Here is a 19,864-nt window from a genome sequence, read left to right as displayed (position 1 = left end):
ACTAATAAATCAAGACTTGATTCTGGAATCTCTCATTGTTAGGCTTGTTCACTTCTTATTAGTGTAAGTTATTTTATGTAAAGCATTTAATTGGAGCCCCAGTTTCCTCCTTAGGATTTTTCTCTACTGGGAAGTGTACATAGATCCTGTTTGTTTTGACAGTGATATAAAACTTTAAACTATTTAAAGAATTTCCACTCTCATTTTTTGAAACTGTCACCTTTTTTTTCTTAACTTCAAAGGCACTTTGCCTGTAGCATAATATATTTTTCTTAAAATATGAGGGGAAATATTACTCAAAGCAGGCAATATATAATGTCAGATATTGTCATTTTTGTTTACTTTTGTTGTTGTTTTTTTTTTGCCTCTGGACTAATAGACATGTATATATTATCCTTAATAATGATGATGCTTAAACGTCTTCTCCTTTGGGTTTTTGGATAAGGCTTGATAGGAGAGTAGGTATAGTTTGATATTTAAAAGTACATAGGGCTTCCTAGGTAGCACAGTGGTTAAGAATCCTCCTGCCAATGCAGGGGACACGGGTTCAATCCCTGCGCCAGGAAGATCCCACATGCTGAGGAGCAACTAAGCCCGTGCGCCACAACTACTGAGCCTGCACTCTAGAGCCCGTGAGCCACAACTGTTGAGCCCATGTGCTGCAACTACTGAAGCCCACGTGCCTAGAGCCTGTGCTCCACAACAAGAGAAGCCACAGCAATAAGGAGCCTGCGCACCACAACGAAGAGTAGCCCCCACTCACCACAACTAAAGAAAGCCCGTGCACAGCAAAAAAAAAAAAAGGACCCAACCCAGCCAATAAAAAAAAAATTAATTAATTAATTAATTTATAAAAAAAATAAGATAAAAATAAAAGTACGAATAAGCTCTGGAATAAATGCCTGATTTTAAGTTCTGCCATTTAGTAGTGGGCCTTGGGGCAAGTTCCTGCTAATCTAAATCTCTGTTTCTTTATCCATAAAACGTGGATAGTAATAGTACCTACCTTGTGAGTGGTTGTAAAGAAACGAGATAACCAAGTTAAAGCCTTTAGCACAGCACTGGGTACATACGAAGTGCCAGAACTACAGCATGGAGAAATACTTCTGGAATAGTAGAATAAAAACTTTCAAAGATCTCCTTCACAAAAGCAATGAAGCCACTGGCAAAAATTGTCAAAAATCAAAATTTTCAGAACTCTGAAAATTAAACACTTGTAAAAATTTAAGGAGCATTTATTTAAGGAAAATGGCCGAATCTCCATGAGAACAGTAAACTTTGTAAATTTTTAACTTGTTCTATTTCTCATCCTCTTGAAAATCAGTAGCTTCACAAGTATGGTAACTGAAAATCAGGAACTCAGCAGCCACTGGAAGAAACTTAATGGCTTTGGAACTTCCCAGAAGTCCCGTCACTAGAGACTTGTCACTATTTAACCTGTGTGGCAGCTCCCTGCAAAGCTACATTCTCAGAACGTGTCTTTATTTGACCTGACTTAAAGCTTACTGTGTGCAAAATTTCTATCCCTAGAGCCTTTGTTGAGAAATATCAGTGGTACTTGTTTAACACTGAAGCTGCCTGAGGGGGTAATACTTTCAGGGCTAACAAGAGGCTGACCAAAAAACTTAAAAGGAAAAATTGGGCAGTGAGGTGTTTATAGGGAGCTTTGAAAAGCTCCAACATATTCCTGAGAATCTAAAAGGGCCCAAGCATGTGCAGGACTATGCATGTGTCCAGGAAAGACTGTAGAAGTCCCTAGCCTCTCACCTGTGGCCACCCTTGATGTTCTGCACAAAACAAAAAGTTAAGGCAGACAAAAGAAAAAAATGATTAATTGGCATTTATCAAAAGTAGGAACTTTTGTGTTGGCTTTAAAGACCACCAACAAGAAAGTGAAAAGACAGTAGAATGAAAGAAAATATTTGTAAAGCATGTATCTGATAAAGGTCTTATATCCAGAATATATAAAGAACTGTTACAACCCAGTAATAAAGGGATAAATAACCCAATTTAAAAATGGGCCAGGGATTTTAATAGACATTTTTCCAAAGAAGGTATACAAGGGCCAATAAGGAGATGAAAGATGTTCAGCATCATCAGTCAGTAGAGAAATTTAAACCATTTCACATTCACTAGGGTAGCTGTAATAAAAAAGATGGATAATAACAATTGTTGGCAGAGATGTGGAAAAATTTAAATTATGATACATTGCTAGTGGAAATGGAAAATGGTGCAGCCACTTTGCAAAACAGTTTCCTCAAAAAGAAGTTAAACATGGTGGCTTCCCTGGTGGCACAGTGGTTAAGAATCCACCTGCCAATGCAGGGAACACAGGTTCCATCCCTGGTCTGGGAAGATCCTACATGCCGCAGAGCAACTAAGCCCATGAGCCACAACTACTGAGCCTGAGCTCTAGAGCCCATGAGCCACAACTACTGAGCCCGTGCACCACAACTACTGAAGCCCTTGAGCCTAGAACCCGTGCTCCACAACAAGAGAAGCCAGCACAATGAGAAACCCGCATACTGCAGTGAAGAGTAGCCCCTGCTCACCACAACTAGAGAAAGCCTGCAAGCAACAACAAAGACCTGATGCAGTCAAAAATAATATAAATAAATAAATAAATAATAAAAAATAAATAAATCTTTTTAAAAAAGAGATAGAAACATTTTTTCAAAAAGTTAAACATAGAGTTACTATATGACACTTGCATTTTTAGGTATATACTCAAGGGAATTGAAAAAATAAAAAACTTGTGCTTAAAAATACAAAGCAGTCTTATTCATGATAGTCAAAAAGTGGAAACAACACATGAGAAAAAAAATGATATATCCATACAATTGAGCCATAAAATAGAATGAAGTACTGGGACCTCCCTGGTGGCGCAGTGGTTACGAATTTGCCTACCAGTGCAGAGGACACGGTTCGATTCCTGGTCTGGGAAGATCCCACATGCCATGGAGCAGTTAAGCCCGTGCACCACAACTACTGAGCCTGGGCTCTAGAGCCCGAGAGCCACAGCTGCTGAGCCTGAGTGCTACAACTACTGAAGCCCATGTGCCTAGAGCCTGTGCTCTGAAACAAGGGAAGCCACTGCACTGAGAAACCCGCGCACTGCAACAAAGGGTAGCCCCTGCTCACCACAACTAGAGAAAGCCCACACGCAGCAACCAAGACCCAACGCAGCCAAAAAGTAAAATAAATAAATAAAAAATAAAATTATTTAAAAAAAAAAGAAATGCTGATATACACTACATTATAGATGAACCTTGGAAACATTATGCTACCTGAAAAAAGCCAAACACAGAAGGCCACATATTATTTGATTCCATTTGTATGAAGTTTCCGGAGTGGGAAACTCCATAGACACTGAAAGATTATTGGTTTCCTAGAGAGAAGGGAATGGGGAGTGACCACTAATGGGCAGAGGGTTTCTTGTTGGCATAGTAAAAATATTCTGAAATTAGAAATTGGTGCTGATTGCACAACCCAGTGAATGTACTAAAAACCACTGAATTATACACTTAAATGGGTGAATTTTATGGTATGTGAATTATATCTCAATAAAGCTGTTATTAAAAACAAAAAACGCCTACAGCATCCCATTTAAATGGATCACCTGGTATTAAAAAATAAAATCACTCTGGAGTTTTCCTGCTTAGCTGGCAACTCTATAGTGTTTGCAGTTGTTTTTTAATGAACTTCAGAAGGCTGGAATTCCATTTGTAGAGTCGTTTCGCTAGCCAGAGGTACATAACCAGTTATACAAAGGTTAGTCAAAGCTACATATAAGAAAAAATTCCCTGGAATTATCCAAATGGAGATTATTTCAGTGATTTTGTAGGTGTTTTACTTCATTTACAGTCTTGAGTTATAATGCTTTTAAGCATTCTTTGGATGGTAAAATTCTCTTTTTTCAATGCTTCATCAGTTATTGTTGAACTGTGAGAATACTGCTTTTCTTTGTACTCTAAGTAGTTGGATTCAAAATGAACTAAGCTTGCTAATAACAAATTTTACTTTCTTACAACTGAATTTTAAAATAAAATGAATTCAGATCTTACTAGCTGTAAAATCTTATTGAATTAGTTTCACATTTTAATCATATTGAGTGTATTTTAATAATAACAAGATCCTATTTTCTGTTTTTTATATTTTTCTTCTCGTATTCTCATATGAGTGTAGTCTGTTTTAACCTACTGTATTCTTAGCTTGCAGAACACAAAGAAGTGCGGCATACCTATAGTCTGGAGTCCCTTTGCCACTGTCCTTTTTATGAAGAGGCCATGCATTTAGTTGAAGAAGGAAAAATTTACACAAGAGTGCTTAGGTATCATGCTTATGTTTATGAAAAATATTAAGATGCTATTGCTGTGTTTGCCTGATATTCGTTAAAAATATTTATGAGGCTAGGGGAAAACATGTTTCTAGGTTCAAAAAAATTTTTTTACATGTTTTGTCAGTATCGAAAAGGCATGTGTTTTTTATTAAGGTCCTGAGGGTAAGCCTTTTTCGAGTCCAAACTTGTAGTAGGCTTGATCTTAAATGCACTTTAACAATTGTCTCCCCTGTTTATTACTTAGAACTGAAATGTTGGAGTGCCTAGGAGACAGTGATTTTCTTGCCAAACTTCACTGTATTCGACAGGCTTTTCAGGTATTTTTTTTTAACATTAAGTGACTTCACCCAGCCACTCATCCCCACCCTCATGCTATAGAATCCAGCTGCGTATAAACAGGACAGCTCTTTGCTCTTTATTTTCCTCATTCCTAATGGCAAATAAAAAGTCTACTAAGTTTATTTTTCCTGCCTGCTGTCTCCCTTCATTTGTCTTCATTTGTCATCCTCTCCTATAGCTTCTGGGTCTACCACATTTTATCAAAATAGGATATTTTGTTGCTGGAGATGTATGTGTACAAATGGCTGCTTAAACTATAAAGCCTTTTTCTTACTATCAATTAGTATATTTTCTAGAATGTTTTTCATTTGAATCAGTTGTGAACTCATCAGTTTCCTAAAATGAAATAAGGTCAACAACAAAATTATCTTTATTTTTCTATGTTTTGGAGTTGTATAATATTTATTTTGGATTTTCTAATATTAAATTGAACAGAATTTAAATTCAGATTTCTCTCCTTTTAATCTTTTTTAATCATATGTTCAAGAGCTCTTTTTATTTTAGTAACTTAGGACTTTTTCTGTGGTCTGCCTGCTAAAATAGTGCCACATACCACGTGTTGACTATATTTGGGTTATTTATGCATAGATGTGCTATAAAGTCAAATGTCCATTCAAATTAATTATAGGTCTCTTTTTTTCTTTGGGGGATGGATATTTTTCAGGTAATTCTTTCAGAAACAGCCAACAGGATATTCCTTGCTGAGAGTGGAAGGAAAATTTTATCAGCGTTAATTGTAAAAGCACGAAAGGTAAAGTTGTTTTGTTGGCAAGTTTTTTTAATTGTTATTTCAATTGAACTGAAGATTAAAATATATTAAATTTTTAATAAAAGAAAATGTTTTTATAGATACTTTTAAAGGTTCATATATTAAAAATAAATAACCTAATGAACATTGATTTATTTTCTTTGTATAAAGTTCACACTGTTTTGATCAAGATGATAAATTTTTCCCAATTTGCTGTAAAACCTGTGAATATCATGGTAAGAATTATTAGATCTGCTACTACAGCCACCATTATTGTTATTTCTAGTACCTCTTCTCTTATCTCCCTCAATCCTCTTCAGTAAGAAGGTTCCAGGAAATAGTGTAGCTCTCAGAAATCTGGAAATACAAATTGAGCTGCCTCTTAATCTTACTCATCTTCATGAGACTGAATGAGGCAGAAGCAATGGCAAGAACTTTAAGACTGTAAGGAGCCAGTTTTCCTTTATGTAGGGTGTGTCCAGATGATGAGAAAAAACCCAAAAAACAGACTTTCTCTGAGCCAGTTGAACACCAGGTTTTCAAACCCAATTCCTTTGAACCTCAGTTCCCTTATTTGTATAATAAAATTTTATTTATGGTATCCTATTTCAGAGAGTTCTTATGATGATTAAATAAATGATAAATGGAAAAGCAAATATTTTAAAAGTGCAACATAAATTTGGGGTGATATTAACTACTTGCAATTCCCAATGTAAATTTTTTTTTTTTTTTTACAAAAGAAGAAAAAATGTTTAATGATTATGTGAAAAAGTTCCATCGCTTTATAGTCAAACAAATTCAAATTAAAACAACGCAATAGCCTATTCTACCTATCAAATTGCCACCACTAGAAAGACAGTAAACCCAATGTAAATCTTATGTTGCTTTCTTGGCCTTCCCAAGAGATAAACCCACTGATTTGAACTAGAGTTCTTCCAAAAGGAACAGAATTGCATCAAAAGCATCATGTAGTATCTGCTGTAACCGAGTTTTTATCTTAAGGACTGACCTAAATAAACCACACATATTTGAGTAGTAAGCAGTTTGCTTATGACATTTTGCTTACATTCTTAGTCTTGGCTCCTGCAGAATGTTAGACTAACAAAATATTAAACCGGATGAATATGGCATACGTTGAAAATGTGTTTATTTTTTTCTTAATAAATTTATTTTATTTATTTATTGGCTGCGTTGGGTCTTCGTTGCTGCACACAGGCTTTCTCTAGTTGCTGCGAGCAGGGGCTACTCTTCATTGTGGTGCGCAGGCTCCTCATTGTAGTGGCTTCTGTTGTTGTGGAGCACGGGCCCTAGGTGCGTGGGCTTCAACAGTTGCGACACATGGGCTCAGTAGTTGTGGCTCACGGGCTCTAGAGCACAGGCTCAATAGTTGTGGCGCACGGGCTTAAGTTGCTCCGTGCCATGTGGAATCTTCCCAGAGCAGGGCTCAAACCCGTGTCCCCTGCATTGGCAGGCGGATTCTTTACCACTGCGCCACCTAGGAAGTCCTGAAAATGTGTTTTAATTCAGTTACCTAATAGAATGAAGAGCTAACAAACTTACTTGAAGAGTAACTTATTTACTTTGTAGGCTTGAGCTTTGTTATAAAGTTGAGTTTAGGATTAAAGTGTGTTTTCTTCTGCAGAATCCAAAGAAGTTTGAAGATGTTTTTGATGAAATGATCTATTTTTTAGAGCAGACTGATCACTGGGATAGTACGGAAATGGAACTTGCTGCTAGAGGAGTAAGTTCAAATTTTTTATAATACTTACCCCCTTAGTTATTTACACATAATATTTACATAATTTGAGGCCACTGTTTCCTTGTCCTTGTTAAATGACAGTAAAACCAATTGTGTGATGGTGGTTATGACAGAGTCATAAACAATAGCAAGCATTGTCTTTACACACTGGGGCAACAGTTGAAAATAATGTTTTTTTATAAAGCCCTTCATTCCTTCTCTCCCTTCTTCCTTCCTTCCAACAGTCAATGAGCAGGCCCTAGCAGGGCAATAATGGTAGCCTGTGCAAGAATGGTTTCAGATAGGACAGTAGCAGCTCAGGGGGGCCAGGGGATTGGCCACATACACAGGATCAAACATAATTAAATATATTGAGAATCATCAGAGCAGATTTCTCACTGTCAGAGAAAAGGGAGGTATGAAAAGGTAGGATTGGAATTGGAGCTGTCAGTGTGAATTCATAGTTTACAATGCAGATAGGTAAATAGATATAGAAATAAATAGAAAGGTTTGTTTACACATAAACATACATAAACTTCCTAGCTGTATTCACTGAGAAAGTCTGGAAGCCGAAACACCTCAAAAGAAATTATTCGTAGTATGCAGATCTTGGCTTCTAAGTACCACTCTCTGCTAAAAGGAACTAGGACTCCTTCGAAAAATGGCTGATTTCAGCACTGCGATAGAGAAAGCACATGATGAACCTGGAATATCTTGTTGTAATGGAAGCTTAAAGAATGAGTTTTCAAGAGGCTGAAAGTCTTTCTAGGCAGAGAAAACAGTAGGTGCAGAAACATAGAGGTGTAATCTTTCCTTCTCTGGTGTTCCCTCACTCAGTGAAGGAATTAGCATCCCTTCAGTTGCACAGGCCAGAAACCTGGGACTCATCTTTTACTCTTTCCTGGTCCTCGCCTGCTTTATCATATTCATCTCTAAGTTTTATCAGTTTAACTCCTATATATCTTTCAATTTCTTCAGCTTTTCTCTGTTCCTGCCAGCCCCATTTTATTTATTTATTTATTCATTCATTTATTTATTTATTGGCTGTGTTGGGTCTTCATTGCTACACTCAGCCTTTCTCTAGTTGCTGTGAGCAGGGGCTACTCTTTGTTGTGCTGCGCGGGCTTCTCACTGCAGTGGCTTCTCTTGTTCTGGAGCACAGGCTCTAGGTGCACGGGCTTCAGTAGTTGTGGCACACGGGCTCAGTAGTTGTGGCTCGTGGGCTCTAGAGTGCAGGCTCAATAGTTGTGGCGCATGGGCTTAGGTGCTCCATGGCTTGTGGGATCTTCCTGGACCAGGGTTTGAACCCTTGTCCCCTACTTTGGCAGGCGGATTCCTAACCACTGTGCCATGAGGGAAGTCCCTGCCAGCCCCACTGTAGTCCGAGTATCTGTCTTTCCCTGACTCCTTGTCTACTCCTCCCCTCCCTGTATGCATTCTTCCTCCTCTCCATTCCGCTCTCCACATTGCTGCCAAGATGGTCTTGAAAAATATAAATCTGAATATTAGTCATTTAAAAAAAATGAAATCTTCTCATTTGTGACAGCAGTTGGACCTAGAGGGTATTATGCTAAGTGAAATAAGTCAGGCAGAGAAAGACAAATACTGTATGATTTCACTTACATGTGGAATCTAAAAAACAAAACAAATGAACAAACTTAGCTAAACAGAGACAGAGTCATAGATACAGAGATAGGTAGTTGCCAGATGGGAGGGGGATGGTGGGAGGCGAGGAAACAGGTGAGGGAGATTTAAGAGGTACAGACTTTCAGGTATAAAATGAGTGAGTCACAGGTATGAAATGTACAGTGTGGGGAATATAGTCAGTAACTATGTAATATCTTTGGTGACAGATAGCGACTAGACTTATCATGTTGATGGTTTTGAAATGTATGGAAATATTGAATCACTATGTTGTATACCAGGAGCTAACATAATATAGGTCAATTATACTTCAAAAGCAAACAAACATAATCATAGAAAAAGAGATCACATTTGTGGCTACCAGAGGTAGGGGGTTGAGGGAGGGAGAATTGGATGAAGGTGGTCAAAAAGTACAAACTTCCACTTACAAGATAAATAAGTGCTACAGATGTAATGTACAATGTGTTAAAGATAATTAGCACTGCTGTATGATAAATAAGTTTCTAAGAGAGTAAATCCTAAGAGTTCTCATCACAAGGCAAAAAATTTTTTTAATGTTGTATCTATATGGGGTGATGGTGTTCACTAAGCTTATTGTGGTAGTTATTTCATGATGTATGTAAGTCAGATCATTATGCTGTACACCTTAAACTTATTCAATGCTGTATGTCTCACTAAAACTGGGGGAAAAAATAGATTCACAAGATACTGAAGATTTAAAAAGAAGATTTAATCATCCATCTCCCCTCCACTGCTACCCCCCAAAATACTGTGAGAATAAAATCCAAAATCATTAGCATGGGCCATAAACTGTGCAGGAGCCGGCCCTTCCTCCTTATGGCTAAGCACTTACCCCTGTGCTCTCTGCCGTAGAGAGCTACAGCACACTTTACAGCGGTATTCTTTGGCTCAGCACCACTGCGTTCTTTCTTACCTTCCAGGTTTTCGACAAGGTATTTCCTATACCTGGCTTTCCTCACTTCCTGAAGAAAGCCCTCACTGACATGCAGTCTAGATTAGAAGCTTTCATAAGCTTTCATAGTACCCTGTACTTTTTCCTTTACTGTGCTTATCACAGTTTTAATTGTGTACTTGTGGACTTATTTATTGCTGTTTGTTTTCCCCACTAACCTCTAAGCATCTGGTTTGCACCTGGTATAGCTTGTAGTACAGTACAATTTGCGTGAATGAATGAAAGAGCAAGAGGTTCATGATGTGGTGGGGAAGACAGGCAGATATACTAGTAAGTAAATGACAAAGCAGAATGAGCATTGCGGATACCGTAATAAAAGCACGGACAAAGGACTCCTAGAGTGGAGGGAGAGATTAATTTCACCTGATGGGATCTAGGAAGAAACAGCTGTCATGTGAATTATAATTTCTGGGAGTGAGTTGTTTTCATAGTTGCCTCTCCTCTTTTTTTGTCAGAGATATAACCTAATTCAACTAAAAACGTACTGCTGTTGTCATGTATGAAGCCCTGACTCAGACTTTATTTCAGCTCTATGTAATTAATAATTTCTGTGTTAACTTATAATTTAATGCAGGTGAAAAATCTAAATTTTTATGATGTTGTTTTGGATTTTATATTAATGGATTCCTTTGAAGATTTAGAAAACCCACCCACATCCATACAGAATGTAGTAAATAATCGCTGGCTAAACTCCTCCTTCAAAGAAACTGTAAGTGATGATTTACCTTTCTCAACCATTTAAACTTGATGAAAAACAATCAGAGCTGGGAAAATGAATAAGATTTATATATATTATATATGTCTGCCTGTAGAATGACTGCTATGGAAACTGAGCTCAGCCTTTGATATGGGGATCAGTTGTGTATGATGTATAACATCTGAAGATGAAATCTTCCTTTTGACTCTTCTGTCAGTCCCTGCCTTGACATGGAGGGTCCAGTATTTCTTCAGATCTCAAAAACCACTTGGGTTTCAAACTAGTTCAGGCCTAACAAAAAATTCTCTGTAACTGAAATGGCTCTATGACTAAACTGAAATATAGCAATTTCAGTGAAAATATGATATATATATTTTTGGAGGAAAATACAGAGAGTCTTGTTACCAAATACTCTCAAAAATTAGGGTAGAAGGGAATTCTGTGGTGGTCCAGTGGTTAGGACTCTGTGCTGTTGCTGCCAGGGCCCAGGTTCAATCCCTGGTCAAAGAACTAAGACCCCACAAGCCGTGCAGTGCAGCCAAAAAAAAAAAAAAAAATAAGGTAGAAAAAACAGGCATGTGCAAAAATAAAATAGGTTTAAACTATATTCTAGGCAATATGTTTTCCGTTTCTATTGTTTTTTGTACTCACATTTCTATTTAACATTTTTTTTGTTGAGGTTAAGTGTATACCTTGAAGTAGGTGGAATTTATGATGACGTTTGAATGCCTTTTAAAAAATGTTTCATTTGGGTATTTCACAGTTATTTTAGAAATTCCTGATATTGAATTTTTTTTAACTTTTTATTTTTTTATTTTTTACAATAAACTGCATATATTTATTTATTTATTTATTTTTTATAACTAAGCCTTCTATAGTATGAGGAGACTGTCTGCAATTGCAGCTGCTTCTTTTTTTTTTTTTTTTTAATTAATTTATTTTATTGGCTGTGTTGGGTCTTTGTTGCTGCACGTGGGCTTTCTCTAGTTGTGGCGAGCGGGGGCTACTCTTCCTTGTGGTGCGTGTGCTTCTCATTGAGGTGGCCTCTCCTGTTGCAGAGCACGGGCTCCAGGAGCGTGGGCTTCAGTAGTTGCGGCACATGGGCTCAATAGTTGTGGCTCATGGGCACTAGAGCACAGGCTCAATAGTTGTGGCGCATGGGCTTAGTTGCTCCACGGCATGTGGTATCTTCCTGGAGCAGGGATTGAACCCGTGTCCCCTGCATTGGCAAGCAGATTCTTACCCACTGTGTCACGTAGGAAGTCCCAACTGCATATATTTAGAATGTACAGTTTGGTATCCCAATCTCCCAATTCATTCCCACCCTAACTCTCCCTGCTTTCCCCACTTGGTGTCCATATGTTTGTTCTCTACATCTCTGTCTCTATTTCTGCCTTGCAAACCGGTTGATTTGTACCATTTTTCTATAGTCCACATATATGTGTTAATATACAATATTTGTTTTTCTCTATTTCTGACTCACTTCACTCTGTATGACAGTCTCTAGGTCCATCCATGTCTTTAAAAATGTCCCAGTTTCATTGCTTTTTACAGCTGAGTAATATTCCATTCTATGTATGTACCACATCTTCTTTATCCATTCCTCTATTGATGGACATTTAGGTTGCTTCCATGTCCTGGCTATTGTAAATAGTGGTGCAGTGAACATTGGAGTGCATGTGTCTTTTTGAATTATGGTGTTCTCTGGGTATATGCCCAGTAGTGGGATTGCTGGGTCACATGGTAACTCTAGTTTTAGTTTTGCAAGGAACCTCCATACTGTTCTCCATAGTGGCTGTTTCAATTTACATTCCCACCAGCAATGCAAGAACGTTCCTTTTTCTCCACACCCTCTCCAGCATTTACTGTTTGTAGATTTTCTGATGATGCCCATTCTGACCGGTGTGAGGTGATACCTCCTTGTAGTTTTGACTTGCATTTCTCTAATAGTTAGTGATGTTGAGCCGCTTTTCATGTGTTTGTTAGCCATCTGCATGTCTTCTTTGAAGAAACATCTATTTAGGTCTTCCACCCATTTGGGGATTGGGTTATTTGCTTTTTTGGTATGAGCTGCTTGTATATTTTGGAGATGAATCCTCTGTCTGTTGATTCGTTTGCAAATATTTTCTCCCATTCTGAGGGTTGTCTTTTTGTCTTGCTTATAGTTTCCTTTGCTGTGCAGAAGCTTTGAAGTTTCATTAGGTCCCACTTATTTATTTTTGTTTTTATTTCCATTATTCTAGGGGGTGGATCAAAAAAGATCTTGCTGTGATATACGTGAAAGAGTGTTCTTCCTATGTTTTCCTCTAGGAGTTTTATAGTGTCTGGCCTTACCTTTAGGTCTTTTATCCATTTTGAGTTTATTTTTGTGTATGGTGTTAGGAAGTGTTCTAATTTCATTCTTTTACAAGTAGCTGTCCAGTTTTCCCAGCACCACTTATTGAAGAGGCTGCCTTTTCTCCATTGTATATCCTTGCCTCCTTTGTCATAGATTAGTTGACCGTAGTTTATCTCTGGGCTTTCTGTCCTGTTCCATTGATCTATATTTCTGTTTTTGTGCCAGTACCATACTGACTTGATCACTGTAGCCTTGTAGTATAGCCTGAAGTCGGGAAGCCTGATTCCACCAACTCCATCTTTCCTTCTCAAGATTGCTTTGGCTATTCGGCATCTTTTGCATTTCCACACAAATCGTAAAATTTCTTGTTCTAGCTCTGTGAAAAATGCCATTGGTAATTTGATCGGGATTGCATTGAATCTGTAAATTGTTTTTGGTAATATAGTCATTTTCACAATGTTGATTCTTCCAATCCAAGAACATGGTATATCTCTTCATCTGTTTGTGCCACCTTTGATTTCTTTCATTAGTGTCTTATAGTTTTCTGAGTACAGGTCTTTTACTTCTTTGGTTAGGTTTATTCCTAGGTATTTTATTCTTTTTGTTGCAATGGTGAATGGAATTGTTTCCTTAATTTCTCTTTCTGATCTTTCATTGTTGGTGTATAGAAATGAAAGAGATTTCTGTGTGTTAATTTTGTATCCTGCAACTTTACCAAATTCATTGATTAGCTCGAGTAGTTTTCTGGTGGCATCTTTAGGATTTTCTATGTATAGTATCATGTCATCTGCAAACAGTGACAGTTTGACTTCTTTTCCAATTTGGATTCCTTTGGTTTATTTCTCTTCTCTGATTGCTGTGGCAAGGACTTCCAAAACTATGTTGAATAGTAGTGGTGAGAGTGGAAATCCTTGTCTTGTTCCTGATCTTAGAGGGAATGCTTCCAGTTTTTCACCATTGAGAATGATGTTTGCTGTGGGTTTGTCATATATGGCCTTTATTATGATGAGGTAGGTTCCCTTTATGCCCACCTTCCAGAGAGTTTTTCTCATAAATGGGTGTTGAATTTTGTCAAAAGCTTTTTCTGCATCTATTGAGATGATCATGTGGTTTTTATCCTTCAGTTTGTTAATATGGTGTATCACATTGATTGATTTGTGTATATTGAAGAATCCTTGCATTCCAGGGATAAACTCCACTTGATCATGGTGTATGATCCTTTTAATGTGTTGTTGGATTCTGTTGGCTAGTATTTTGTGGAGGATTTTTGCATCTAAATTCATCAGTGATATTGGTCTGTAGTTTTCTTTTTTTGTAGTATCTTTGTCTGGTTTTGGTATCAGGGTGATGGTGGCTTCGTAAAATGAGTTTGGGAGTGTTCCTCTGCAGTGTTTTGGGTGAGTTTGAGAAGGATGGGTTTTAGCTCTTCTCTAAATGTTTGATAAAATGCACCTGTGAATCCATCTGGTCCTGGACTTTTGTTTGTTGGGAGATTTTTAATCATAGTTTCAATTTCATTCCTTGTGATTGGTCTGTTCATATTTTCTATGTCTTCCTGATTCAGTCTTGGAAGGTTATACCTTTCTAAGAATCTGTCCATTTCATCCAGGTTGTCCATTTTATTGGCATATAGTTGCTTGTAGTAATCCCCTATGGTGCTTTTTATTTCTGTGGTGTTTGTTGTAACTTCTCCTGTTTCATTTCTAATTTTATTGATTTGAGTCCTCTCCCTCTTTTTCTTGATGAGTCTTGCTAGAGGTTTATCAATTTTATTTATCTTCTCAAAGAACCAGCTTTTAGTTTCGTTGATTTTTGCTATTGTTTTCTTTTTCTCTATTTCATTTATTTCTGCTCTGATCTTTATGATTTCTCTCCGTCTACTAACTTTGGGTTTTGTTTGCTTTTCTTTCTCTAGTTTCTTTAGGTGTAAGATTAGATTCTTTATTTGGGCTTTTTCTTGTTTCTTGAGGTAGGATTGTATCGCTATAAACTTCCCTCTTAGAACTGCCTTTGCTGCATCCCATAGGTTTTGGATCGTTGTGTTTTCATGGTCATTTGTCTCTAGGTATTTTTTGATTTCCTCTTTGATTTCTTCAGTTATCTCTTGGTTATTTAGTAGCATATTGTTTAGCCTCCATGTGTTTGTGTTTTTTACAGTTTTTTTCCTGTAATTGATTTCTAATCTCATAGTGTTGTGGTCAGAAACGATGCTTGATATGATTTCAGTTTTCTTGAATTTATCAAGGCTTGATTTATGACCCAAAATATGACCTATCCTGGAGATAGTTCCATGTGCACTTGAGAAGAATATGTAATCTGCTGTTTTTGGAATTAATGTCCTATAGATATCTATTAAATCAAGCTGATTTACTGTGTCATTTAAAGCTTGTGTTTCCTTATTAATTTTCTGTGTGGATGATCTGTCCATTGGTATAAGTGGGGTGTTAAAGTCCCCCACTATGATTGTGTTACTGTTGATTTCCTCTTTCATAGTTGTTAGCATTTGCCTTATGTATTGAGGTGCTCCTATATTGGGTGCATATATATTTATAATTGTTATCTCTTCTTGTTGGATTGACCCCTCAGTCTTTATGTAGTGTCCTTCCTTGTCTCTTGTAACATTTTTTATTTTAAAGTCTATTTTATCTGATATGAGTATCACTACTCCAGCTTTCTTTTGATTTCCATGTGCATGGAATATCTTTTTCCATCCTCTCACTTTCCGTCTGTATGTGTCCCTAGGTCTGAAGTGGGTCTCTTGTAGACAGCATATATATGGGTCTTGTTTTTGTATCCATTCAGCCAGTCTGTGTCTTCTGGTTGGTGCATTTAGTCCATTTACATTCAAGGTAATTATTGATATGTATGTTCCTATTACCAGTTTCTTAATTGTTTTGGTTAGGTCCTTTTCTTCTCTTATGTTTCCTGCTTAAAGAAGTTCCTTTAGCATTTGTTGTAAGGCTAGTTTGGTGGTGCTGAATTCTCTTAGCTGTTGCTTGTCTGTAAAGCTTTTGATTTCTCCATTGAATCTGAATGAGATCCTTGCTGGGTAGAGTATTCTTGGTTGTAGGTTCTTCCCTTTCATCACTTTAAATATATCGTGCCACTCCCTTCTGGCTTGTAGAGTTTCTGCTGAGAAATCAGCTGTTAACCTTATGGGAGTTCCCTTGTATGTTATTTGTCATTTTTGCCTTGTTGCTTTTAATAACTTTTCTCTGTCTTTAATTTTTGTCAGTTTGACTACTATATGTCTTGGCGTGTTTCTCCTTGGGTTTCTCCTGCCTGGGACTCTCTGCACTTCCTGGACTTGGGTAGCGATTTCCTTTCCCATGTTAGGGAAGTTGTCAACTATAATCTCTTCCAGTATTTTCTCAGGTCCTTTCTCTCTCTCTTCTCCTTCTGGGACCCCTATAATGCGAATGTTGGTGTGTTTAACGTTGTCCCAGAGGTCTCTTAGGCTGTCTTCAGTTCTTTTCATTCTTTTTTCTTTATTCTTTTCCGCATCAGTGATTATCACCATTCTGTCTTCCAGGTCACTTATTCATCCTTCTGCCTCAGTTAATCTGCTGTTGGTTCCTTCTAGTGTATTTTTCATTTCAGTTATTGTGTTGCATATCTCTGTTTGTTTGTTCTTTAATTCTTCTAGGTCTTTGGTAAACTTTTCTTGCAACTTTTCGATCTTTGCATCCAATCTTTTTTCAAAGTCCTGGATCATCTTCACCATCGTTATTCTGAATTCTTTTTCTGTAAGGGTGCCTATCTCCTCTTCATTTAGTTGTTTTTCTGGTGTTTTATCTTGTCCCTTCATCTGGTCCAAAGTGTTTTGCCTTTTCATTTTCTGTGTCTTTCTGTGGCTGTGGTTTTCAGTTCCACAAGATGAAATACTGCTGATACTGCTTGATTCTGCTCTCTGCCCTCTTGTGGAGGAAGCTGTCTGGAAGGCTCGTGGGTGCTTCCTGATGGGAGGGACTGATGGTGGGTTGGGCTGGGTGGGTGGAGCTCAGTAAAACTTTAATCAGATTTGGTGGGCGGAGCTCAGTGACACTTTAATCTGCTTGTCTGCCAATGGGTGGGGCTGTGTTCCCACCCTGGTGGTCGTTTGGCCTGAGGCAACCCAGCACTGGAGCTTACAGGCTCTTTGGTGGGGCTAATGGTGGGCTCTGGGAGGGTTCACACCAATGAGCACTTCTCAGAACCCCTGCTGCCAGTGCCCCTGTCTCCTCAGTGAGCCACAGCTGCCCCCCACCTCTGCAGGCAACCCCCCAACACCAGCAGGTAGGTCTGGTTCAGTCTCCTCTGGGGTCACTGCTCCTTCCCCCTGGGTCCTGGTGAGCACACTGTTTTGTGTGCCCTTCAAGAGTGGAGTCTCTGTTTTCCCCAGTCCTGTGGAGGTCCTGCAATCAAATCCCGCTGGCTTTCAAAGTCTGGTTCTCTGGGGATTCCTCCTCCCATTGCTGGACCCCCAGGTTAGGAAGCCTGATGTGGGGCTCAGAACCCTCAGGACTTGTGTGGTATAACTGTTCTGCAGCTTGTGAGTCACCCACCCCGCATGTATGGGATTTGATTTTAACGCGATTGCGCCCCTCCTACCGTCTCATTGCAGCTTCTCCTTTATCTCTGGATGTGGGGTGGTTTTTTTTGGTGAGTTCCAGTGTCTTTCTTTTGATGGTTGTTCAGCAGTTAGTTGTAATTCCAGTGGTCTTGCAAGAGGGAGTGAGCGCATGTCCTCCTACTCTGCCATCTTGATTCTTCTCCTGATATTGAATTTTAAAGCATTTTTAATAAATCCACTTTTCCCTCAAAGTATGTTTCAACCATAAAAGTTACATGTTCTTCATTTCTGTAGCTGATTTGGGACAGTGAGCTTGATTGAAATCATGCCAGAGTGGGGTCAGATTTCTTAAGGATCCACTTGGGTGTTTTTGTCTCTGTCATTATGGTTGTTTTTCTTAGTTCTTTATTTGAATAAAACTGTTGGCTCAACTCACAACTGTTTCCAGCACTACTATTCTTTTTTTTTTTTTTTTACGCTCTTTATTGACGTATAATTGCTTTACACTGTTGTGGCAGTTTCTGCTGTACAACAGAGTGAATCAGCTGTATTTATACATATGTTCTCATATCCCCTCCCTCCTGCAACTCCTCAGCACTAGTATTCTTAAAAGAAAAATATTACTTGAATTGTAATTACCAAGTTCCTTGGCACCAGAGTTCAGCCTTTTTCTTTTAGTTTGCCTTTGTATTTACTTTAAAAATTTATAAACACCTTTTCATTAATCTTTTCAAACAATGGAAAAAACATGGACTAGTTCTTTTTAGTTAATGTTTTAAACATTTTAGACCTTTAAACTTTGAATATCTAATAAAAGTTACTCTTTTCTAAATGGAACGTTTATCTAGTTATAAATTTACATCTTGTGTTTTCTCCTCTGTGTCTATTTAGGCTGTGGCTTCAAGCTGTTGGTCAGTGTTGAAACAGAAAAGGCAGCAGATGAAGGTAAGATTCATTATGTCTTGGACTTCTTCGTAAAGTAATTTGAAGCTCCTTTCAGTGAAACGTCTGAGTCCGTTCTCAGCGGGGGATGGCAGCTCATAAGCTCTGTCCCACAAGCTAGATGACTGATTGTTGGCACGGGGTTCGCCTCTCTGTTTTTGAAGTTGGAAACAGCTCTAATAAGAGTTTTTGTTCTTTGTTTTTTCACTTAATGATATTTTAAGATTTAAAAAGTTGTTTCGCATAGTGGATTCCTCTTCATGTAATCCAATTGGGAAATGATGTTTGATTCTACAGTGCCTTATTCAACTGAGAGCACCTACCAAAAAAACATCTCAAAATTTGTCTCCTGCCCCCACGCTCTACACCTTCCAGCCCGTCTCAGCCACCACACACTGCTCTCACCATACACTCCTGTGCTAAAGGGATGGACGCTGGAGTGAGACTGCCTGATTTCAGGTGTCACTTACCAGCCATGACCTGAAGCAAGTCTTAACCTCTCTATGCTTTAGTTTCTTCACCTCTAAAGAAAAGCATAGTATCTACCTCATGGGGTTTTTTGAGGATTAAATATAAAGTGCTTAAAATAGTGCTTGGTATATAGTGCATTATGCACGTGTTGGTTATTATTATTTTATTATTATTTGCCCACTGACCTGTCGTCTTTTATCATGTCCATATCTCTAAGTCTGAGCCTTATAACTTTGAGATAGTATTGCCAAGTGCAGTGTTTCCAAAGCACAGTCCTCACAGCATCTGTAGAAGGTGCTTGTTAAAAATAATTCTGGAAACATATATTTGAATAATTCTTATTTAAAAGAATTGTTGTACAGTGTTGTACAGGCAGGGATGTATTTTACAACATGCAGAATATAGCCAATATTGTGTAGTAATGGTAAAGGGAAGTAACCTTTAAAAATTGTATAAAAAATGATTCCAAAGACCCTGTGTTTTAAACAAGCTCTCCAACTGATGAGTAGAAGCTCTAATGTTTGGGAACCACTGGTTTAGAACTGGGGAACAGACTTGTAGACTTGGGTTTGATTTTCACACTAGCTAGTATGATCATAGGCAGGTACTGTCAGCTGACCTTCAGTTTTCCTATTTGCAAAGTGGAGTTAATACCTACCTCATAGAGCTGCTCTAAAGATGAAATGAGATAAAACATAAAATTGAGTAAATATAAAAGAGTTTAATAAGTAGTAGTTTCCATAATTCTAATGATAGTAATATTATTATCATTATACTAACCTCTTTTTCTTACTTCTTAGTGTAAATCTCATGCCTTGGATTCATCTTCCTGTAACCACAGATACCTGTATATCTCACCTCTTGGGGAACTATTTCCTATCCCAGAATGCCATACTCTATCCTCTGTGCTTCAGTAAATCTTACCTACTGTTGAGTTCAGCTCACGTTATTCCTTGATAAAGCATGACTCTAGCCTGTGTTAACTTCTTACCTGTCTGAATTCCTAATATAGTTAATATATATAGTTAATATAAGTATGGGATTTAGAATTTTAACATATGCAGAACATCTCTTAGACTACAG

The 19,864-nt window shown here is 37.9% G+C and overlaps 1 protein-coding gene across 3 annotated transcripts in view; it reads left to right on the top strand.

The window, feature by feature from the left end:
- The window catches only part of MIGA1 (mitoguardin 1), an 86,075-nt gene that overhangs the window by 59,496 nt on the left and 6,715 nt on the right, over nucleotides 1-19,864 (top strand). For all 3 annotated transcript variants that reach the window (XM_057715621.1, XM_057715604.1, XM_057715612.1), the window contains exons 9-14: nucleotides 4,212-4,330; nucleotides 4,584-4,656; nucleotides 5,343-5,429; nucleotides 7,069-7,167; nucleotides 10,356-10,490; nucleotides 18,260-18,313. In XM_057715621.1, the coding sequence (XP_057571604.1) occupies nucleotides 4,212-4,330; nucleotides 4,584-4,656; nucleotides 5,343-5,429; nucleotides 7,069-7,167; nucleotides 10,356-10,490; nucleotides 18,260-18,313 (567 nt within the window). The remainder of the gene's footprint in view (nucleotides 1-4,211; nucleotides 4,331-4,583; nucleotides 4,657-5,342; nucleotides 5,430-7,068; nucleotides 7,168-10,355; nucleotides 10,491-18,259; nucleotides 18,314-19,864) is intronic.

The sequence above is a fragment of the Hippopotamus amphibius genome, chromosome 1 (genome assembly GCF_030028045.1).
Source record: "Hippopotamus amphibius kiboko isolate mHipAmp2 chromosome 1, mHipAmp2.hap2, whole genome shotgun sequence".
In the NCBI taxonomy this organism is placed as follows: domain Eukaryota; kingdom Metazoa; phylum Chordata; class Mammalia; order Artiodactyla; family Hippopotamidae; genus Hippopotamus; species Hippopotamus amphibius.
This window is presented reverse-complemented; position numbering and strand designations above follow the sequence as displayed.